Genomic DNA, 24,870 nt, shown 5'->3' with positions numbered 1-24,870 from the left:
AATTAGTAATTTCTGAAAAAAAATTGTACCTAAAACAACGAAAGAAGCAGAAAAGATGGCCTAAAATTTACTCTGAGGTAAAAAAGTACGTTGTAAAGCGGTCCGTTGCTTTATTTCGTATTTATCTATGATTTCACCATCTATGATTTCACTGGAAAAAAACCTCGACTTCGTCTCAATATTTACCGATATTCACCTCGCCTTCGGCGAATAATTGTTAAATACTCCAACTTATCAACGAAAAAAACTATTTAAAGTCTGGTTTCCCATCCAAGAATTTCACTTACCGCATAACAGAAACAATAGAAAATCAGTTGAGATGTCTCATTTTTGATTGCCGTTAATGTGTTCGGTCACAGAGGAAGCCACAGCATAGATTCAGAGTTATCACCAATTAGGGGTGGTTGTGTACACTGTACAACTTTTAGTTGCATTTTTGCACTGGGTAGTTATGTCTTGGGTAGATTTTGATGATTATTGTCAATTGTACAACGGACCAGATGAGTAGACAGTACATGATGTACGAGGATTTGTGATCGAATTTGTAGATTTATTAATTTCAGATGATATGCTAGCTAAAATACATTTCTCTTTAAAATCAATTGAACGCCAACTCAAAACCCTTCATGAAATTTTCATGTAATTTTCATGTTAATTCATCAGTATATCAGTATCTGATCATCGCCACCGCACTTGACAAAAAATGTTCAGTACCATATCAGTGCAACATTGGGTTCACAACTAGTTCTGAAGCAGTTAAAAGGCTTAGAGCTTATTCGTATAATCTCGCTCATTTCTCATCCCACTTTTGTATTTTTATCTCTACACCAAAAACTATTCAGGCAAGCGGGATCATACGAACGGCAGCCCTCTGCACCATATGGCATATACAAGCGTGGTTAAATTTGGGGGCTTGCCTATCTACTTCCAGAGCGGAATAATATATTAGTTGCACTATTCGAACTAGTCAAAACCCTCTTTCAAAATTTCAAAACTGCATTTGACATCGTCTGGATTTCACGCGACTCCCCGCGGCATGAATTTGAATATATGAAGATTTGAATATTGGGTTAACCATTGTAACCAGAGTTATAACGGTCCTGGAAAATATATGACAATTAAATATTATGTAGTATGCAATTTAAGAATGTTTGCCTACGGACTTAGAAGGATAATAGTTTGGAATTGAAAGAGCTTCCTCAGCAAACACTATTCGGGCTATTCAGACCAGACGAATTCGTCCGGTTTCCTCGTGTGAACACGTAGAATCGATGAAATTTTCCTCCATTTTCACTGTGTGAACCCTTGAACCTGACAAATTTGAGAAAAAACTCAAATTCGTCCAATCTAGTGTGAACTCAGCCTGAGACTACATACTGTACCATTCACACAAGGCCTGTCGAATTTTGGACTGTGCTCGAACTTGTCCGGTTTCCTTACGTGGACACGTAAAAATAGAACCGGTCAAATTTTCATGTATTTTTACCGTGTGAATGAATAGTGGACGAATTCCTAAATCGGCACAGTCCTAAATTCGTCCGATCCCACGTGAACGTAGTCTAGAAGTCATATATATACCTGTATAGTGGATAAAACGCCAGATGCTACATTACTGATCTGTAAGAAAACAATGATGGTTAAGTCTTGGACCTTTGTGAATGTTGCAGATTCTGAACAACTAGTGCTTTTTAGCACGCATGGAAAACAGTGCGGTTTTTAAAATGTCAAGAAAATGCAACAATATGAAAACGATGGTAAGTGAAATTATTACCTTTTCAGTCATTCGTCCGAGTCCTTCGCGCAATTGGTACATGTCTGGTGATTGATATGATCCCCCTCTTTGGCCTGAAAACATAGAGTCGAATAGATCTAGAGAAACCCACCACATCTGAAGTTGACAACAAGTACCATCTCTATGACTATGGGCTCATAAATATATAGTTGGTTACCTGCACGTTGCTGTTCCCCAAATAGATCAGCGCTCGATATCGCTGATGCCCCAGACAATCTATCAAGCTTAACTTGAGTGTCATATGACGTCTGAAATTATGTGTTACGGTTTTTAGTCAGTGTGACCATGACCGGGTACATGATTTAGCGTGAAGGTGGGCTTTCATGCATTAATAAAACATGCAATGACGTTATTTAGCTAACATCTATATATATTAAAGTCCTGAAGTTTGAAAACAAAGTCTACGATGGTGCATGGTATCATGCAGTAATCAAAGCTTTTAAACCACCGCAAGTTCACATTCAACAGTGCGACAATATACTACAAGAAAAATATTTCAACTATGTCTATGAGGTGTACATACATGTCCACTTACATCTGATTTGCCGCCAAAAAATTGATCAGATGAGATTGATTTAGCATTACCAAACTTCTTTTGAGCCCCATCTAAAAACACAATACACAGATGCGTGAGGAAAACGTGAGAAAAATATTATACCATGAAGTAATTGGTCGTTGATGAAAAGCAAAGTAGGATCTTACCGCCCTCAGCTGCAGCTGCAGAGCTGTAATTCTTCCTTGCAGTACTTCTGTAAACGTGATAATGAATGAGGTTTTATTACCAGAGTTTATGAGTAAAGGCTGCTTTCCACTTTCGCGTTTTTAGCACGTACGTACACGCACGTAAAAGTTTAATTGTTTTTAAATTTTTATTATTTAACATCTAGGTCAGCAAATGCATACTAAGCTACGCGGAAAACTAAGTTCTTTCGATTTATTCATTTCGTTTTTTTAAAGATAACTTATATAAGGATTTAGACTTTTACGTGCGTGTACGTGCGTATGAAAAACGCGACAGTGGAAAACAGCCTTAATAGAGATAAACCGCAGAGGTTTTGAAATCCCGGGTTTGCATTGCAAGAGTTGTGTGAAATACTCTGAGTAAACATAAATCTGGGTAAAGCCTGACTGCAATAACCACGTACACACTGAACCCTCTAACATTCCAATTCTGAGAGACTTTGCATGGGAAACCAGAGTCCGCGCATCCCAACGAACGAAACGCGTGAAAACGCTGTAAACCTTATCAAGCGTTACCTACCTTTAAGGAAACTCTATGCTTATATATATGGTTTTTAACATTGTCATCCTACCTGTAACTACTGTCATCAGATCTGTAGCTGTCTTTAGGCTTTCTATAGACAGAACAAAAAAGGCCATAGCGAAAAAACTTAGATGTTAGATGCCTAGATGTTCCTTTTATAACTTCTACGATTACTTACGGTTTTCCGGTCTCCAAAAATTCATCAAGAGAATAACTATAAAGTAACAAAATTCATTGAGTTGATTTCAAAGAGATCTTATTAGTTTGAACTGTTCCCGTATTCCTGGATTACTAGGCTGGTCAACTTTATAGGTTTCGGACGAAAAATAATAGAGCATACATAGAAATAACTCTACCTTGGAGGTGAATCATGAATATTCAAACTTCCAGAACCAAAACTGCAAAGAAAATAATTTTTTTCTACTTAACTAAATACCTATAAATATTAATCAACTCCAAAATTGCGACTTAATTTTCACTCAAATTTACTTGTACCATTATTATTCATTTCGATGATCAATCTCGTCAACATTAACACATCAGTATTATATTTCTTATCAATACCATCATCACTGTTATTATCAACATCGTCAACTTTGTTTCATAATTAATTCCTTTATAATTAATTATGATTTTTGGCACTTCACTCGATGTAGGTAAATACGAGAGGTTGAAAGGGTCCTAATTTCGAGTGGAATTATACACACTTCAAATTCAAGCCAGGAACAGTTGATGGAAAAATGAGTCAACTATCGGTCCTCCAGCAGGAATCAAACCTACGCTTTTGCGATGCCGATGCAATGCTCCTGCCCTTGCAAATCATCATCATTATCATCAATCACATCAATATTACACGAAACAATATATATAATCAGCACAATTACGATCATTATTATTATCAACAAAATTATCGTTATCGCTATCCAAACTCACCCATCAAAATAATCATCCGTTTTATCGTTGTATCTGTCCAAAACAGACTTTTGTCGTGAGCTAGATGTTGGATTAACTTGCTCAACTGTGGAGAGTCCGGCCGAGGCGGAATGTGAGAGATGACTGGGTTCTTTGCCAGATCCAAACCCCATTCCTAATCGCTCAAGTTGGGCAGCTTTCTTTGGATCAGAATGACGTAATTTCTCCTCCTCCTTCTTCAAGTTTTTAGGTTTATAAGCAAGATTACCAGAGATTGCGCCAGTCTCTTCAAATGCTTTTACTTCCTCTGATTTAGCCTGTTTCTCAGCGGCTTTATTCACTTCTGTTTCCAATGCACTGAAATCTGTTTTGACCTGCAAACATGATAATCCAGAGCTAAGTGTTCTATATCAAACTGATATTTATGTCACATATCGATTTAGTACCTTGGTAGCACCCAGTTTTCCTTTTTTGCCTGCAGACTATAAAGATCATAAAACACAAATGAGAAAGAAAATATCACCTGGCAATGCACTGCTTGTAACACAGTATAGTTACAGTGAGCTGCATGTGGGTTATTGAAAACAACACAAATTGAGATTGCATAGAGATGAATATAAAGCATTGTCTGTAGTTAATGATAAATGCACTAATGCCTTTTTCAATCTACCATTTACCTTCTTGCCAGCTTTCCTTCCTCCGATTGTTGACACACGAGGTTCTGTTGGAGAATATTTTATCCCTTAGTTTTGCAAGCTAAGATCGGACAGCTATGCAACCACAGGAATACTATAAACTCTTATTCATCTTGTTTGAATATCAAACAAATTATTTGAGAATGTTTTAGATTTTAAATTCAGAAATAAAGTGAAATTAAAATGCCAAGATCAGCAACTATTATAAAAACCATTCTCCTATGGCAATTAGGCATTGCACTTTGTTTTGCACAAACTTTTTGGGCTTTGTGCTCAAGTCTTAAAAACCAATCAACAAATTGTTTTGTAAAATTCACTATCATCTACTAGTCATCATAATCATTGAGAGGGATCACATTTAAGGTGGTCTACTTTAGTCTTCCTAAAGTCCCTGTTACACAGTGCAATTTTTCTTGCAACTTGCAATGCAATTCTACTTTTGAGAGATGTTTATTTGGGAACAACGAAACCTTTGTGTTTATTACACTTCATGCACTTTTCTTCTGCAAGACTCTTCACTACTGCAAGTTGCAAGAAAAATTGCACTGTGTAACAAGGCTTTAAGGCATGTGTTATTTACATATTTAATGAAAAGTGATTTTATTATTATAAGACACTGCAATACTGCGTCCTGATAAAAGAACAATGAATAATAGTAAGTAATAACATTATTAACATACCTTGATGTTTTGGGGGTGAGATACTTAACCGACTTGCATCCTTCTCAATTTGATCAACTGCACCTAGTGTAAGAAAATTTTGAACAAATTAAGAACATACACATGTATCAGTTTATAACTGCTGTTGCTATTGTTTTGTACAAGTATAAACAGAATCAAAACCATAATGACAAAAAAATAAAGATTTTTAGGGCTTAAGAAGTAGGAGGAGCTGACTTTTATGTTCAAGAGCATATTGAAATAATCTCAACACTGTTCACATGTACAAACCAATGCACACCTACCTGAACCTAGCATATTTTTAAGAGTAGAAAATCTTCAAACCTGTAACATCATTTTCAACGGCAGGTGGAGGTGTTGCTCCATTGAGTCGTTTTGTGCCATTTGTTGTGAGTGGTTCACTGGCTGTGATTGATGTAGTGGCAGTAGTAATCTCATGAAAGAAATCTACATCTTTCTTCTCAGGGGTATGTGCACTATCATGTGCTGGATTGCCTGTGTCTATTAAGACCTGAAAATATAACAAAGGATGCTCAATAAAAGATGCCCGATATTCTTCGTGAACTGATGAATATTCAAGCAGAAGGCGAAAGTATACAATTTAATGCGGCTTAGTGAATACTTTTCAGTACATGGTAGCCTGATATTTGAATATTTTGGCTAAAGGAATGGCAAAAATATATGTAATTCTTTTTTCACCTGTGTTCCATTTTGTTTGTGAGCTTTTTGAGCTAGAGAGGAAAGTTTTTCTTTATACATCTTGGCAACACGGCTAGAAGAGAACATGTCAAAAACATTAGTCCAGTGGCTGTTTATGGCTGTAGAGCCCACCACAAAGAAGTCAGCAGAGAGAATTTGAGAAAAAAGTTCTTCCATATTCCTATTGGTATTTAAAAAACCATACTTCATATATTATATAAATAACAACAAATTATGCACCTGTTATATTTTGCCATTGCATCATTGGTATTTAAATTATGTTGTCTAAAGAATGCAGTCTAAAAAAGCAAAGTGAATAAGAGTTCGAACTATATGACAAATTTGTTAATACACAATGGTTTAGGAACTCACTGCTTTGGCATTGCCACCACATTGCATATGTCGAAGCTGTATCCATGTCCAGTTTGTGTCCAACTGGGTTGAACTAAAAAAAGAAAGAGCTTGTTGGGTTAAAACTCTACCATTCTTGTATTATACAGAGAATTCAATAATGTTCATACTTTGTAAACCTTTTAAAAACTCTAATCCTTAAACTATTTTACTACAGACAGTCATGCCCAAAGAAAGTTGATCCCAAAGATTCATTGAACTGTTGTTTTTTCAGTTGGGCAAATATTGTTTAAAAACATTTGAAATACAAGTAAATCTCCTAGTTACTACTGTTCTCATATAATATATAGGGAGATTCACATAACTAAAAGTGCTAAGCATTTAATAGAAGTGTGCATCAGATGAAATGGTTGCTTCAAATTGAACAAATAAATGATAAAATCAAAAATTTAATGCAATCCAAAAAATTTGATTTCAGGTCCAATCATTTTTGCTCACAAGTAACACATTTAGTATTGGTGGTCATTTAACTTTTATATCTATTTTCTCATGGGAGCATGCGTTAAAAAACTACAGTGGCACAATATTTAATATCTCAACTATTAACTACACATTGTCAAATCAGATAGCTTTATTTATAGCATGTGACCATATTAACCCTAGAGTTTTCCTCACGCAAAGAATTAAGTCAAAACATCAGACACCACTGGACTTTTATACAAAACCACAACATTGTATACATTTCATTGAATATTATACACTCCTACTCAGAGAAATAATAACATGACATATATAACCCCCATGAATGATATATTCCTCTGGCTGAGAATTCACATATTGTTCTATATGGATTACTCTGAAAGTGGTGGCTATATAATCATTATAAGATTATAAGATTGAGTAAAATTATTTTAAGATTGAGTAAAATTATTGAATTATAGATTAGATTAGAGTGTAGATTTTAATGATATTACAGTTTGAAAAATAGATTATAAATGAAGTACCACATCACTAGAGTTAATTTGGATAAAAAATACTAAATACCAAGGAATTTTAACGAAAACTGACGGAATCTAATGAGTTTAGAAAACCAGTGACTCAGAACTAACCTGACCGGTAACCTTTGGTCCTTTAAAAATTTGATTTAAAAAACGTATACAGTATTGAAATATGTAACGAGAGAAAAATTTTTATTTCATATTTAATAAAGAGAATTTTATCGAACTTCATTGTGAGCTAAGAGTGAAGTTCGTCCATTTCTGTATTTAATACCTACCGAATAAAACTCAAATGAACCCCAAGAGATCTATGTACGGCTGAACAATCGATGCATAAAAAAACTCCATAAGTCACCGAGGCCCATGTAGGATTCTGATGTCCACAATCAAAACATGTCTAAAAAGTTATATATAACTCATAATAACTGGAAACCATTTCTAAACAGAAGGCAAGAATATAAAGTTTTGTTCTGTGTTAAAATAAGCTCACCTTATTTGTTGCACAATGCTTTAAACGTTTGAAAACTAACTGAATATCTTTTGCACTTGGATTTTCAGCCATCTTGTGTTCAGCTAGTTTGCTACGTCATCATCATATACTCACTGACCTGTATGATATACACTGGATGTGCCTAAACAATTTGTCTAAACTCAATCAGATTTCCCAATCAATGGCTAAACGAATCTTTCGGTATACGTCACGACATCATATCACAGTTCAAGGATATATATCCTTAAACTGTGATTCAATGTTTTTAATAGACTCTTTCGACAATGACGTCACAACACTATCGTTATCAATTTAGAGCAACGTTATTAAATGAAACAGATTTCCCAAAGATGCCAAAAATCCTTCTTCAACGGATGCATTAAAAACATTTTACTCTGTCCAATAAATTTGAAAATAAGCCGCCGATTCGCCGAACATTAATCACGAGGCCCAGGACAAGCCATGGAGCCTCGTTTTCGATCAGACCTTTGGTTCCTGATTTAGGCAGCATGAACATCAGTAAAAGCTCTTTTGTACGAACAATATCACAGACAAATGTGAAACTAGTATGTCAACTACAACCTTGGGGCTTGGCAGTCTAGATATACCCAATATAGTGAATATGCGATAACGATTGACGACATATAAGACCAGAGCTCTCTTTAAGTTGGTGTTATACTTCATTGAAAAAGTATAAGAAGGTCATTGAATAAGGTCTTTTTAAAACGAACAGACATTGCTGACATTACACGAAAATTTCTTAATAGCAATTCAACATATTTGCCAACCAATATTATACGAAAAATATACGAAAACAAAATCGCCCAGTCGTCTCCGACAAAGCGTGTAGTTTATATGCAAGAATGAAGCTTTCTTTGTTAGTTTTCTTTGCTGTACTTTATTGTCCTGTACATCTGAGACGAAGCTCTGTCAAGAAACCGGTAATGTGTGATGTAACTGGCAAAAATGACGGAAGGGTTTGTGAATTGAATGGCCGTCATGGTGTGTGTTATAGAAAGGTATGCTTCATTTCCTCCCAAAACACCAGACAAGTTCTGGTCAAGATGAGATACAACAAGAGCAATCCTTACATTCCGTTGCCAAAGCTCGGCTCGTCGACAATGTGGCTACGCGGAAATGGTTTTGGATTAACCTGGGAAAAGGGCAAACAGATGAAGCGATCAAATTCCGAGGAAGATACTTGGGAATTTCTTTTGAATTTCCCCATTACCGTCGCTGCTTCAGAGAAACACGAGAAACAACCTGTAAAACTTGAGTTCCGCGTATATTTGGACGATACAAAGGATATGCTGGGAGCTAATTTTGTGCTTCCTTTGCCTCTATCAACAGACACAGAGCATTTGGGTGACTGGAAGGACATTCCAGTATTTTGGGTTTATCCTTGGTTCTTTCAAAAGAAAGGAAATACAAGAGAGCGAACAATATTCTCGCCAGAGTTGAATCAGAGTCGAAACATCATAATATACACGCCTGCAAGTTTTCATGAAAATGGATACAAAAATTACGAGACATTGTTTTTTAACGATGGTCAAAAACTGAGGTACTTGATACCACAAATTGATAATATGGTTGTCCAAAAGCCAGTCCTTAAGGAATTTGTCATAATAGGTCTCGTCAACAACCGCAGAGAGAGAATGCAATTATTGGTTCCATCCAATGGTACGAGTCGAAAATGCAAGAGTGGGAATATATCAAATTATTGTAATGGTTGTTTACCATGTTTTGGAGAGAAACTATGCAATGACACGGAGCTCATTAAAAAATTCAATTGTTTCCGTTGGGTTCCATTTGAGAAGGCATATGGCGAGCGTTACCTCGATTTCATTCAAAACACCTTAATCCCCGAATCACAAAAATCTTATAAATCTGCCATCGGTGCGGTCAATGTTGGCATCATAGGTTTCTCACTTGGGGGCTTGATATCATGTCACGCGATGTGGACACGTCCCGATACGTTTGGTTCTGCTGCTTGTATGTCGGCGTCGTTCTGGTGGTCGATCTCCGAGAACGGAACGATACCCGACGACATGGCTTATGAGTTTGTAAAGAAGACTCTTAATAAGTTTCAAGGGGCGAGACGCCGGCAGAAAGTGTACATTGATGTGGGATCAATTGAAGGTAGCACTATCATGGTAGAGCCGGCTATAAACGTCTCGAGAATCTTGGCCAACAGTCCATACTTCGAGATAAATAAGAATCTCTGGTTTTATGTCTGGGAGAACCACAATCACGACTTTAGGAAAGCCTTTGGACGTATCTGGTTTCCTTTACTTGCTCTCTATGGTGCAGACGGATCCATGGGACCTTCCATAACAAGCCTTAACAATAAAGCCGTAAGTCTTAACAGTGAAGTATCCATTCAGGAAAAATATTATTTTGTTATAGTTGCGGCTGCGTTTACTGCATTTTTTCAAATGTCTTGACCAATTCAGATTCACTAAATGTGTTTATATAACATGCTAATCAGTGACTAATAATCTTGTAATGTATATCATAGTGTTCGACAGTTAAGCATTATAAAAACCCTCGTTAAAATCTTCTTCAAAAAAACATTTTTTTTTATTTAAATAATAATCTATTCTTGCTGTAGTGTTGTAGTATAGAATCTAGTTCATATTAGACAACTTCTCAACCACTGAGATGGTGTGATCAATAAGACTGACCATTGACTGACTTTGCTAAATCTAGCAAAAACCAAAAACACTCCTACCACTTTCCCACGCAGTTCTGTCAGTTTCACAATGAACTCAGTTTTTTGAAGACTTTTTCATTCTCCCCTTTCGTTATAATAAATGAGCACAGCGTTAAAACAACATTAATTGGGGTAATCGGTGACATAATTGAATATGCAATGAATAATTTGCAATATTGTTTGAAACATTGTGATTCGGCTACTACATATAACAATAGACCTTTTTCATAAGGATGTCAAACGCGGAAAGTCTGATGTTACACGAAGTTTGATTGGCTCGATAGTTTTGGGGAGCCTATCAAATTTCGTGTAACATCAGATTTTCCGCGTTTGAAGTCATTATAAGATAGGTCTATTTATTGTGTCGTGAGAAAATAATTATTTCATTTAGCCCATGCTTTTCGTAAGAGCATGCGTGAAATACGGCTAAAATTGGTATCCAAGTGTAGTGTAAACGAGGCATATGTCTATTCCTACACGAAATACTGCATGCAAACCTCATACCTACCCGAAACATCCAAACACAAATAAGGTTGATAATCCAAGTCTAATAAGGTTAATCCATCCCAATACAAATAAGATTAATTCTCGTAGAATAACAAGACATGAACAACAGCTTTCAAGTTTCAACAAAATCACGTTATGTCCCTAAAATTATGATTACGAATGTAAGGTCACTCATACCTAAGTTGGAAGAAGTCCGTGAATTCCTAAATAGGAACAATATAGCTATGGCATTTATTACGAAAACCTGGCTAGGGCCTTCTATTATAGATTGTGTTGTTGATATACCCGGATGATACTGTTTTAAGAAAAGATCGAGTATCTGGCAATCACGGCGGGGTGTGTCTCTATATATTAAGAATAATTTAAGGTTTACAGAACTACACGATCGTCGTGTTTACCTAGAGGTTTTTCTTCGCTCATAGTTGCTGAAGCTTACCATCCTCATTAGTCAGGAAGACAGGAACTGAGAATGATCTTATGCGAGACCATCTGCTTCAAATCTTCAATGTCCCAGGATTACTGAATCAAGACATCCTAACTGCATGTGCCCCCGTTTGGACGTCACCTTAATTAAGAAACACTTCAACTTACAACAAATTGTCAGAAAAGCAATAAGAAGAAACGCAGTCCTTGATTTGGTTCTTACTAACATGAACAAATATTACAGAACAGGAGCCGTTCAACGACTTAAATGATTAGGACACACTTTTCTCCTCATTGAGTTGATACTTGTGAGGACATGGTACTGATGGTAGATGTTTTTAACAATGCGGTCACCACTGGTCTAGATATATTCGGATGCCTATTAAGAAAATTCGTAAATCTGGCAGACTACCCTTGGATGATTCAACACCTGAAATTAATGATCCTGAAACGACAAAAAGCATTTCATAAATAGGGAACGGATTCAACTGAGTCAGTATAAAGTTTATAGAAATATTGTTAACCGCGAAAGAAAGTGGTGCAAAGCAAATTTTTATAAGTCCAAAGTAGAACACACTTATAGAAAAAAATCCAAAAGTATGGTCGGCCTAGATCCTTTAGAAGAATACCGTTTGCCAAAAAAACTCGGTATAAACTACCGTTAGAATGTCGAGCTTCCCGAGATATCAGAATGGCGTGTACAAATGTCTTTAGCAAAGCTAAATCCGTCAAAGGCATGCAAAAGGTCCAGATGGAATTCCGAATTAGTTATTAAAAAGCTATTCAGAATTAAGTCCTTGCTTCCCCTGTAACTAAAATAATCAATGCCTCTTTAAAGGAGCAACGGCTTTCTTCAATTTGGAAGATTGCTGATGTATCGCCCTTGACCAAAGCTAAACAGGTGGCAGATATCAAAAAAGATCTACGGCCTATTTCGCTGACAGCTTGTCTGTCGGAAGTTACGGAAGAATTCATTGTATGTGATTAGGTAAAGCCAGCTATTCTAAACATCCTCGCTCCGTGTCAATATGGTGCGCTACCTGATTCATCCACTTTCTACGCGTTAATATACATGATTCACAAATGGATAACAGGAACCGATGGTATAATGAAGCTATACAATTAGAATTGCATTGTTCGACTATCGTAAAGCATTCGATCTTATAGATCATAATATCTCACTGGACAAACTTTGCAAATTGGATTTACCTAGAAGTGTTATTAATTGGATCAACTTTTTATCAGATCCTCTACAAAGAATCAAACTTACTGAAGGATGTTTCTCAGGGCACAAAATTATAGGTCCATGGCTTTTCCTTGTTTTAATCAATGATTTAAATTTGTCCGATATTCAGAATGCTGATATATGAAAAAATACGTTGACGATACTACAACTTCAGAAATTGTTGCGGAAAGGAAGCAAGAGTAACGCCCAAATCATAGCGGATAGAGTAACCCATGCACCGGTCCGCTGAAAATAAGGTAAAGTTGAATACTGATAAGTTTAAGGAACTACTTGGTTTAAAGTTGACACATAGCATTTTGTGGAATGAACATATCAATGACACAATCAATAAGGTTCGAAACGGTCATATAATTTTCTCATTCAATTGAAAAGAGCAAAGGTACCGGTGAAAGGCTTAATTCTCTTCTACACAACGTGCATTAGATCTGTATTAATTAACTTATGCCATTCCTGCTTTTTTCGATGGGTTGCCGACGTATCTGAAAACTTGAACTATAGAACGCGTTCAGAAAAGGCCTGCATGTCTCAATTATTAGCCTCAGGCCCTGGAAGAAGCCGAGATTCCGAGTACTGATGTCTATTGCGAATTAGTGTGTGATAAAGTATTTATTGCCTGCCTCATTCAACGGTCCATGCGATTTAGGAGAGAACAGACATTTTATATATCCCGGAATGGAAAACAAATCGCAGCAGGAACACTTTTTAAAAATGTATTAAGAATATTCATACTTCTTCTTTTAAACAATTATTATATCTTGTAACGTTATTTAGGTTTAGTTTAAAAATGTCCTGAAGATTAAATTAAATGAATAGTTGAACATTAACATTTTTTTGTAATACTTGAAAAATATTCGTAAATTTTTAAAATTGTAAATATGCAATTCAGCTCTCGGGCTGCAAGATATTTATTTTAATTAACATACATATAGCTACATACAGGAAATACTTATATTTTTAAGAGTGCGCGTGATCCCCGTGAAATAAGCAACACCGCTTCGTTTGTGTTTTGTTTATATTCAAAATCCACTGGCACCTTAATTAATACAAGAAAGTTTTAACCTTCAACTGTGACTGGGGCTCCAAAAATACATTAATCAGTTATCATAAAAATACATGAAATTTTAGGTCTTGTCGAAGGCTAATTCATTCTGGCGTCAAGCGGAACTGAAATGAGCAAGATGTCAAGAACCTTACATCACAATCACATGCTTCTTATGATAAGGTCTGCCCACATGATCCAACTCACTTTTGATTAATGTTTTATAGTTTATTGACTTATGTATTTGGACAGCAAATCAACTTAAGCAGCAATACCAAATCAATAACAGAACACATTCCATAGGGTGAATTGGATCACTCAATATTGGATTGTGTAAGAAATCTTATACGTCATCGTCAATATAAAACATTCCGTCATCGAAGCCTAAACAACCGAATGTTCGTCTCAAATGAAGCTCACAAGAATGAGGATTCTTGTTGTTGTTTTATTTTGTGTACTTTATTATCCTGTAACCGTGAGAGGAAGCTCCGTCAATAAACCAGCAGTGTGTGATGTAACTGGTAAAAATGACGGACGGACTTGTGAATTGAATGGACGTTATGGTGTGTGTTATCGAAAGGTATGCTTCGTTTCCTCCGCAAACACCAGACAAGTTCTGGTCAAGATGAGATACAACAAGAGCAATCCTTACATTCCGTCGCCAAAGCTCGGCTTGTCGACAATGTGGCTACGCGGAAATGGTTTTGGATTAACCTGGGAAAAGGGCAAACAGATGAAGCGATCAAATTCCGAGGAAGATACTTGGGAATTTTCGTTAAATTTCACCATCACCGTCGCTACTTCAGAGAAATACCAGAGACAACCTGTAAAGCTTGAGTTCCGGGTATATTTGGACGATACAAAGGATATGCTGGGAGCTAATTTTGTGCTTCCTTTGCCTCTATCAACAGACACAGAGCATTTGAATGACTGGAAGGACATTCCAGTATTTTGGGTTTATCCTTGGTTCTTCCAAAAGAAAGGAAATACAACAGAGCGAACAATATTCTCGCCAGAGTTGAATCAGAGTCGAAACATCATAATATACACGCCTGCAAGTTTTCATGAAAATGGATACAAAAAGTACGAGACGTTGTTTTTTAACGACGGACAAGTACTTAGGTACTTGATACCACAAATTGATAATATGGTTGTCCCAAAGCCAGTCCTCAAAGAATTTGTCATAATAGGTCTTGTCAACAACCAAAAAGAAAGAACGCAATTATTGGTTCCATCCAAAGGCACAATCGCTCAATGCAAACGTGGGAATGGATCGAATCTTTGTGATAACTGTGTGCGTTGCTATGGAGAGAAAAGATGCAATGATACAGAATACATTAGGGACTACAACTGTTTCCGTTGGGTTCCATTCGAGAAGGCATATGGCGAGCGTTACCTCGATTTCATTCAAAACACCTTAATCCCCGAATCACAAAAATCTTATAAAGCTGCCATTGGTGCGGTCAATGTTGGTATCATAGGTTACTCACTTGGGGGCTTGATATCATGTCACGCGATGTGGACACGTCCCGATACGTTTGGTTCCGCTGCTTGTATGTCGTCGTCGTTCTGGTGGTCGGTTTCCGAGAACGGAACGATACCCGACGACATGGCTTATGAGTTTGTAAAGAAGACTCTTAATAAGTTTCAAGGGACGAGACGCCGGCAGAAAGTGTACATTGATGTTGGATCAAGTGAAGGTAGCACCATGGTAGAGCCGGCTAGAAACGTATCGAGAATCTTAGCCAACAGTCCATACTTCGAGATGAATAAAAATCTCTGGTTTTATATCTGGGAGAACCACGACCACGACTTTAGGAAAGCCTTTAGACGTATCTGGTTTCCTTTACTTGCTCTCTATGGTACAGACGGATCCACGGGGCCTGAAGCTACTAATTCTATTACCAGTGCCAGTCACGCTAAAGTATCCAGTCAGGAGAAATACTTTCTTGTTTTAATTACGTTCGCTATTACTGCATTTTTACAAATGGTTTGACCGATTCGAAAAAATTTAATGTGTTTTTTAAAATACATACAGTAGGAGGCAAAAGTTTGAGTCCAATGACTGTATTTCATTGTTTTAGCAGCATATATTAATATTCTACAGAAAACCTTACCGATAAGTGAACTACAAAAAAGTAAATGAGTAAACAGAAAAATACATGCTGTACAACAACTATGAGATGTTATGATATTCATTTTACGTATGTTAATCTGCAAAAATGCATTACATATCAATGCTTAGTATCCCTCTTTTTTCCTCTTAAAATGACGTTTATTCTTGCTGGCATAGACTCCATAGGCTTTTTAATGTCGCACGTCCAATACCTTGCCAGCATTCGTTGACCAGCTGCCTCAAGTCATCCTGGCTGGCGGGTCTATGCCTCGCTCTTTTCCAGTTAAAACGGTCCTACAAGTGCTCCTTAGGTTTTAGATTTGGAATTTGAGGTGACAAGCCATGAGAACGAGATCACCAAAACGAGTTTGCTTCTAAAAGATTTGTGGCACATAGAAGATGTGCATGTGCTTAGGGGGATTGTCATGTAGTTATACGCGCGATCATCTTTGTACCAGATGAAATTCCATGTCCTTGAAGAATTGGATGATACTTTTCTTTAATTAGGATCCTATTATATCTTTCAATATTGCCAAACCGAGCATGACCGAAGCAGATAAAAGTGTGCTTGAGTAGGATTAGTTTCTTCGAACCTCTCCAAGGTTAGTTGGATACCACCTTTTTAAATTCTCCCTTTTTCTGCGATCATACGAGGAAAGAATCCTTCAATACTTAATGCAACTATTTGTCCTTGTGCACCATCACTTTGCCCTTTTTCCCAGCCATCTTGGGCAGTGTAAAGGAATAAGAACTTTATTTTGTTATAATTTAGATCATTAGGACCAAAACAGTGTGCAATTAATATGGTTTAAAGTACTGAAAGACTAGCACGCATGTCTTAACTCGAATACACTGCCAGGATTTAATACTGGAATTCTATAACGACTGGACTCAAACTTTTGCCTCCTACTGTATATACTACAAATTTTGAAATGCTGTACTGTATAATGTACTTCTGAAGGGTAGTCTTCAAGATATCTTCATAGAGACCTTCAGCTTGAGTGCTGGAACTTTAATGTTTGGGTCAGGTTCGTGTCAATTAAGGCCAACATGCGTTTCACGCTCGAAACATAAATCAATTACTTAGCTGCAGAAATCATGAAGAGGATACCTCAAAATGCAATAACGCAAATGGTGAGGACAATTTGTTATTTGACTCGGTTTCAGGAAGTTGTGATTCAGTTGAAAAAACAACACTTTTTGTTTTTCATATATCAGGTTGCGACGTAGTCTAATCGAGAGAAATGATCAAATATTCAGCTGACTGGTCCCATTCCAATTTAAAAAAAAAATGTCCGCACAAGATGAATTTCCTGTCAGCCTATTAGATTTAGTTGGGTTGCAAAAAGTCTAAGCTTTTTGTCAAAATTTTTCACAGAAAATACATCACAATCTCAGCACTCCTTCGATCTGATAACGTTCATTCCAACCCCTATAGTTCATGCCGAGAATCAAATTATCAAAAGGCTAGTTTCCACTCAGGAAAAATCTCCTTTAGATCGGAACTGACAGGAAAATTTCCTATGTCGGCAAGTTCTTAGGCGGCGTTTATACAAAGGGAACTTTCCTGTCCTGTCCTGTCCAATCCAAAGGAGAATTTTCCTGAGTGGAAACTAGCCTAAAGCAATCATTACTTGTCTTATTATTTCATTACTGTCCTGTAACGTCTTCATGGGGAAGGTCTTTTTTCATTTGGCCGGTTTTAGAGGCTGCCGCGAAGATCAAGCGTTCAATATCAAAGAGTATACAAATAAAATTATTTGGTTTAGCTGTATTTAACTTCCCTTGTTTGTATATCTTGATAGAACGCATTGTTTGCTGATACTAACTAAACACGTTGCAAGAAAGATAAAGTGCTTGACGACAGTCACGACACAGAGCAGAGCAGAGTATGGACGTGCAAATTCCGCCGCACACGAGAGTTAAGCCGGTTTTCCACTAGCGATATTTTTCGCGCGAAGCGACATTTTACTTTTGTTCCAGAGCTCTCAACTGCTCTTTCGCTTCGCGCGAAAAATATCGGTAGTGGAAAACCGGCTTTATCATCTGAGCTATCAACCTCGCGAGGCAGTTTGCTGACTTAGCTCAGCCCGAAAACGACTGATCCGCACATGTGAGAAACTTGCCTCTCGAGGCGAATTCCTCACGAAAAACTATCAGCACATGAAAGTAACTTTCTGAGCTAACAGTCACGGTCACGTGTGCGGTGGGCTTTAAGGTCATATGCATTGCTTATACAACAATTTATGACAAGGCATTTAGTCACTCTGAGATTTGCGATCTTTTTCTTGGAGGTGGGCCGATAATATAATACACTATCAGTCTATCACATGGATTGTGTTTTTCGTATCAGATAAAGGTCAACTAGGGTGTTAAACTAATACGGTAAAGGAATAAAACTAAACAAAATCCGAAAATTATCATCTCATCATACATCATTTTGCTCTCTTTTATATGCCTTGAAAGCCGTTGCGAGCGCGCTTAATATAAAAATCGAAATATCACCAAACACTCGTGTTTCATATCGTTTCTAATGACACGAGTCAGGACTCTTGACTTGCAAAATATTCAAGACTTTCTTTTCCTTTTTCCTTTATCAAAATGATTGCAAATGATACTCGTTTAATGAATACGGCATTTCGCTTTATTAACTTTCATGTTAAAGATTTTCACGATAATCATGCATACACAGTCACAGACATACGATTGGTTTTCATAACATATAATTGAAAGTGCATTCAACGGCCGTTACAGCATTTCGAATTCGATCTAAACGCAAAGACGATCGAGACACAGACACTTTAATAGTAGCTACTTTGCATCGTTTTCATAACTTTTGTAGGCAAAGAGGATGGAGGAAAACGATCGCCATAAAAGGAAGGAACAAAAACCATGCTCTGTTAGGCCCATTTCAGACGTCGAACCTTTTATGTGCCGAATCGAAATTCCTAAACAAATACTTTAGCAATAGGACATGAAAATCGATTTAATTAATCTACCTTTGCACTGCATAATAATCAATGGCATATGCACTTTGCTTAAACGCACCTTGTAGCCTGTGTTAGACTAAAACCCAAATATTTCCTTATACGTGCCTCGTTACCACGATAAGACATAAAATTCGACGCCTAAATCACACATTCGTCTCAGACAGAGCAAAGTTAAGCAGAATGAAGATTCCCTTGCAAATGGTTGCTTTCTTTGCTGTACTTTATTATCCTGTAACCGTGAGAGGAAGCTCCATCAATAAACCAGCAGTGTGTGATGTAACTGGCAAAAATGACGGACAGACTTGTGAATTGAATGGACGTTATGGTGTGTGTTATCGAAAGGTATGCTTCGTTTCCTCCGCAAACACCAGACAAGTTCTGGTCAAGATGAGATACAACAAGAGCAACCCTTACATTCCGTCGCCAAAGCTCAGATCGTCGACAATGTGGCTACGCGGAAATGGTTTTGGATTAACCTGGGGAAAGGGAAAACAGATGAAGCGATCAAATTCCGAGGAAGATACTTGGGAATTTCTTTTGAATTTCACTATCACCGCCGCTGCTTCAGAGAAATACCAGAGACAACCTGTAAAGCTTGGGTTCCGTGTATATTTGGACGATACAAAGGATATGCTGGGAGCTAATTTTGTGCTTCCTTTGTCTCTATCAACAGACACAGAGGATTTGAGTGACTGGAAGGACATTCCAGTATTTTGGGTTTATCCTTGGTTCTTCCAAAAGAAAGGAAATACAACAGAGCGAACAATATTCTCGCCAGAGTTGAATCAGAGTCGAAACGTCATAATATACACGCCTGCAAGTTTTCATGAAAATGGATACAAAAAGTACGAGACATTGTTTTTTAACGATGGTCAAACACTGAGGTACTTGATACCACAAATTGATAATATGGTTGTCCAAAAGCCAGTCCTCAAAGAATTTATCATAATAGGTCTTGTCAACAACCCAACAGAAAGAACGCAATTATTGGTTCCATCTAATGGCACAGCCCCTCAATGCAGACGTGGGAATGGATCGAATTTTTGTGATAACTGTGTGCGTTGCTATGGAGAGAAAAGATGCAATGATACAGAACACATTAGGGACTACAAATGTTACCGTTGGGTTCCATTTGAGAAGGCATATGGCGAGCGTTACCTCGATTTCATTCAAAACACCTTAATCCCTGAATCACAAAATTCTTATAAATCTGCCATCGGTGCGGTCAATGTTGGCATCATAGGTTTCTCACTTGGGGGCTTGATATCATGTCACGCGATGTGGACACGTCCGGATACGTTTGGTTCCGCTGCTTGCATGTCGTCGTCGTTCTGGTGGCCATATCCCGAAAACGGAACGATTCCCGACGACATAGCTTACGAGTTTGTAAAGAGTACTCTTAACAATTCCCGAGGAGCGAGATCTTATCAGAAAGTATACATTGATGTTGGATCAAGTGAAGGTAGCGTCATGGTGGTTCCGGCTAGAAACGTCTCCAGAATCTTGGCCAACAGTCCATACTTCGAAATGAATAAAAACCTTTGGTTTTACATCTGGGAAAACCACGACCACGACTTTAAGAAAGCGTTGAAGCGTATCTGGTTTCCTTTAGTTGCCCTCTATGGTGCGGACGGCTCAATGGGGCCTGGAACTATTAGTTCTAGTACCAGTACCAGCCTTTGCACTTACTACCTTGTAATAATTGCGGCCGCAACTTTATTTTTACAAAGGTTTTGACTCATTTGGATTCACTAAAGTTTAATGATACGGCTAATGATATGAAGACTGTGGTGTATAACCTCTGCTGTAGTAGAACCTTTATAACTTTATATTATGATGTCAAAGTGACTTTCAATAAAGAAAACTGATTTTTGCTGTATTCTTGTTTATTTTGCGGGATTGATGTTCTAGGAAGGGTACAATTGCCCTTGTCCTGTGACCACCCACCGCTCTTGCCTGGCGATACGCCATCACAATTGGCCCTTTTAAAAACTAAAAATTTTCGTTCATTTGAAAGAAGAAACAATCTCCTGTCAGACTCCGGTCTAAAATCGTTTCACCGGTATACGTTATTTGTCGGTGAAAAACTGAATCTGAAAGCACTATTGAAATCCCGATTATAATGTCCATCGTTTTTCAAGCCTAACCGCTTTTGTTCTCTTGAAAGTATGAAGAAGTTATTAAGCAATTAATTTCGTGTGGCATACATGTACGCCATGGAAGGTTAGAAGTTAATCCTAATTATCCTATAACATTTCCCCCTTGGTTTCAGAGAATATCTTGAATCGAAGAAAAGTAGAATTTCTTCATTAATATATTTCATTTTGTCTTTATTGTGTCTGACAACTTTAACAATAAACTTGAGAGTTATAGAATTAGGCTATTTCCTAAATGCTAACAAGTTTTTAATGAGCCTTTGGAATCTTAATTAACACTAATTGATCGTTTAGCACTATGAAATTAATTACATCTAACACATCTAAAACTAGATTTTCTAAAGTACTTTAGTTTATGCCCAAAAGTTTCTCTGTAATATTCATCGAACATTTTTTCGTCTTTCAGCAGAATATTTTCCTGCCAGATATGCCCTGTTCCACATTCGTAGGAAACTTGCTTCCAAATCATTCAGTTCCTCTGCTCTTCGTTCTATGGAATGAGATATAGATATATTTCTCAGTCTAAACTGAACTATTTACAATTTGTTTTAGATAGCCGTCGACACTATGCTTGCCAGTTCTGGTCGGGCCTTCCGTAAAGATATATTGATCTACGCAGCCATTTATTTCTTAGTATTACTAGTAGAGTCTTACTCTATCACACTTTGGTAAAACATTTCTTTTAGAGAAAATGCTTATCGGTACCTGAACTATCAATGCATGTTCAAAAAACGTGACAAGCAACGTTAAAAAGTGTTTTTACTTTCTCACAAAAAAAAAACTTAAATTAGCCTGAACTTTTTTCGATCCAAGCGATTGTTGGATGGCCTTAATTATCACCACGCCATGACGGATCGACTATAAATCAACTTTGTTTCAAATTTTAACCCACAAACTTACCTTTTATCATCTCGTCCATCCGGTCTATACCATCTTCTCCAGTCAGCTCATTACGTTTTCCCCAACGTAAATGCTGAGCTGTCGATTGTTCCAGCACAAAGTTCAAGATTAAGCCAAAACACAGGAAAACCACAACATTCTTGAGAGAAGCCATTTCCCTATTAGTTTCAAACAGCCGGATATCGCCCTATACAGGTCAGGTAAAGATAATCTCGTATTAATCCGTTTAGGATCAACAAACATAGAATACGTTAATCGGCTATTCGTTTAGGTTTGGAAACATAAAATCCTACACTCACTACACAAATCCTAAAACACTGCAACTTCTTTTATTCTGAATTAAAAGCAAGTTGATGTATACACTATAGAGTAAATGCGAGCGAAAACTAAATTATATTGTATTAATTTTACTCACCTTACAGAAAACGAGATTCCTAACTTCTCTTCCTTTTCAAACCTGAATAGAGCGATATGATGGCTCTCGAATAATTTTGCCAAATATATACTCTCAGCCTTGTCATGCTGAAAGACGCGAATTAATCAAACTCTAATAATTATGACAACCATTTTCAAAACATAATTAAAATTTTATTAAGATTTTCGTACAAGATCATGAAGAGAATTAGGGTAATCTTTCCTGCAAGCAAATTAATTATCGATGCTCGCTTTTGTGTTTGAGACGTTGAAGCCTAAATTAGCACGGTTGTGTGTGGGCAAATTTTGTTTGGTTTGTCGTGGAAATTACGTGTTCTGGTTCCTGCTATTTTACCTCAGTATGAATTAAAAGAATATTCGTACACTGATTGATTATTGATTACGCACGTAGTGCCAAAGTCATTCAAAGAAAGCGAAAACCCCAGTAATAGTTCCCATCAACCTCAGTAATAGATCTTTTGTTATTGAAAAGAAGCGAACATATATGAATACTAAGTGTTGCAGTTTTTTTTATATCCATGTAGATACAGAGTTGGGTTCTATTGTGTCTTGATTTTGTGTGTCTTTTGTTGAGGTAAAAAACAATTATACAGTATAACGTGCGTGAACGTCTGTAAAAAAACAAGACTGTGAAAATTCCTGATTAGCATTTGTTGGGCCCACGTGATAAAATTAATATTATCCACGCATATATGGAGAGCAGTACTGGTTGAGTAGAAAAAACCGAAAAGTTGTTGGTTTCGCCAACGTCGCTGTCGGAAAACATGAATTCATCTATTGCGCGTTTCCGGCGGCAAAGCCGTTCGTGAAAACAACGTAGTTGGGCCGGCAGGCTATCGATGACCATATTATCGCTGACGCTATACCGAATATTCTCAACAGTATGCTCTCATTGTAATTCAGTTTAAGGGAATATTGCGGCTATGCGCCACACTCAAAACTCGAAAGTCAAAAATGAAATGTTTGGAAATTTTGAGATTATTTAATAGAGAGACTATTTTAAATTTTCACACGGGAATTGGTACGGTTAGTTGCGTTTGAATGGAATTATTGCGGTTTTACGGTCTACTCGGGGAAAAATGGAAAGCAAATTCGAGCAAATTCGAGATTAAAGTTGTACCTCGCCGATTATTTCCGTAAACCAAAGGCCTCGTTTCCACTGTTTTCTGTTTGCTTCTTTCAGTAGTGCATTGGGAAGTTATTTTTTTTGCATCATTTTGATTTACATAAATTATTTACATCAGTGAGCTTGTATTTTCAACTCTATTGCGCACGAAATACCCATAATGTGAAGGAGGACATTGTTTAAAAAGCGAATAATAGGCAAAATCTAATCGGTAGAATATATATTGGCAACTTCTTTGAAAAATTGGGGAGAAATAATTTTTCCCCCCTGGTGTACGGAAGTTTGCCAGGGGGTGGTGTACTCCAGGTCAAACGGAAGTGTGCCATATTCCACGCGTGACAACAATTCGCGTTTGTTTACTAGCTTCGAGGAAAACTTGATGCAATTCGTTTAAACTTTGACAATATTTTTGACACTTACCTATCGATGAAACGACCTTATTTCTCACGAGATATTTGTTGAGATATAGGCCTGTCATTATGAGGGTTTTTGGCGGCGAAGTTCAGTGTTCTTTAGGTAGAGAATTTGTTTCAAATATGGACCTCTAAGACGAACGCACGCGTACAAATATGGACAAGTGATAATTGTCTGAATTAAAACATGGCTGAAAATGATGACTATACAGACGCTCCGAATGCCGAAGAAGCTAAAAAGAATCCTGATGCTTTATTTGATGATTTTATTGCTGCTTCGAACTTCTTGGAGACCTTGGACGTTTTTAAGAAGCTGTGTTCGAGCGTGAATATAGACCAGACTGATTACCAAAACGTATTCCGACTCTTAAAAGAGCGACTTACAAGTTGGAAATGTCAAACTTTATGGAACAAATTGGACAAACGAGCCGAACTTCTGACTTACAAAAAGAAACCATGTGGGAAAAATAATGTCCTGGTTATAGGATGCGGGCCATGTGGTCTTCGCTTTGCTATTGAGGCGGCATTACTTGGAGCAAAAGTTGTCGTTTTGGAAAAGCGAAATAGCTTTTCCCGCAACAATGTATTGCATTTGTGGCCTTTTCTAATAGTCGACCTCAAAAATCTTGGCGCAAAGAAGTTTTTTGGTCGATTTTGCGCTGGTACTTTAGACCATATTAGTAAGTATAACATATTGAAGTAAAATTCTTATACCTTTTTTGAATATATCTGTATACTGATGCAAATTGAGACATCTAACGTTTGAACTCTGAATCCAGGTTTTAAAGTTTAAAAGCAGACGCAATTATTGATATGTTTACACTTCTCTTAGGGATATCACAGAGCTCGTATTTCAAACATAATTTAGATTTGCCTGCTGATTTGGGTAAATGTTTTGATATCAACAGTATGCTTGAGTAAAATG

General features: G+C 37.1%; 2 protein-coding genes and 1 long non-coding RNA gene across 3 annotated transcripts in view; 1 reads left to right on the top strand and 2 right to left on the bottom strand.

The window, feature by feature from the left end:
* Positions 1-538: 538 nt before the first annotated feature.
* LOC114531765 (ADP-ribosylation factor GTPase-activating protein 2-like) lies at positions 539-7,978 on the bottom strand. The gene is made up of 19 exons (XM_028553384.1): positions 7,882-7,978; positions 7,670-7,788; positions 6,415-6,487; positions 6,283-6,341; positions 6,043-6,115; positions 5,668-5,854; positions 5,344-5,406; positions 4,646-4,689; positions 4,415-4,450; positions 3,990-4,342; positions 3,413-3,454; positions 3,235-3,270; positions 3,106-3,147; positions 2,495-2,541; positions 2,328-2,398; positions 1,950-2,040; positions 1,772-1,845; positions 1,579-1,617; positions 539-1,100 (listed from the first exon to the last, which is right to left on the bottom strand). Exons 1-19 carry the CDS (start codon positions 7,951-7,953, stop codon positions 1,071-1,073), a joined length of 1,551 nt encoding a protein of 516 aa, XP_028409185.1. The 5' UTR covers positions 7,954-7,978; the 3' UTR covers positions 539-1,070.
* A 13,266-nt stretch (positions 7,979-21,244) lies between these two features.
* LOC114531754 lies at positions 21,245-22,477 on the bottom strand. Its single transcript, XR_003687880.1, has 3 exons — positions 22,387-22,477; positions 21,972-22,158; positions 21,245-21,561 (listed from the first exon to the last, which is right to left on the bottom strand). It is a non-coding gene; the product is annotated as an uncharacterized LOC114531754 (long non-coding RNA).
* An 807-nt stretch (positions 22,478-23,284) lies between these two features.
* The window catches only part of LOC114531751 (F-actin-monooxygenase MICAL2-like), a 40,332-nt gene continuing 38,746 nt past the window's right edge, over positions 23,285-24,870 (top strand). Inside the window, 1 exon segment of the mRNA XM_028553373.1 lies at positions 23,285-24,625. Within this exon segment, the coding sequence (XP_028409174.1) occupies positions 24,133-24,625 (493 nt within the window). The 5' untranslated portion in view covers positions 23,285-24,132.

The sequence above is a fragment of the Dendronephthya gigantea genome, unplaced genomic scaffold (assembly GCF_004324835.1).
Source record: "Dendronephthya gigantea isolate DGI-Jeju-01 unplaced genomic scaffold, DenGig_1.0 000074F, whole genome shotgun sequence".
Lineage (NCBI taxonomy): Eukaryota > Metazoa > Cnidaria > Anthozoa > Malacalcyonacea > Nephtheidae > Dendronephthya > Dendronephthya gigantea.
The sequence above is the reverse complement of the archived record's forward strand: the minus strand, read 5'-3'. Positions and strand labels throughout refer to the sequence as shown.

Excerpts from the sequence above, each read along its gene's own strand:
- LOC114531765 (XM_028553384.1), bottom strand. The coding sequence starts at position 7,953 with ATGGCTGAAAATCCAAGTGCAAAAGATATTCAGTTAGTTTTCAAACGT. Across the intron at positions 6,342-6,414 it reads GTGGTGGCAATGCCAAAGCA|ACTGCATTCTTTAGACAACA; the intron begins GTGAGTTCCTAA and ends TTGCTTTTTTAG. Across the intron at positions 1,101-1,578 it reads GCGTTTTATCCACTATACAG|GACCGTTATAACTCTGGTTA; the intron begins GTATATATATGA and ends TATATTTTCCAG.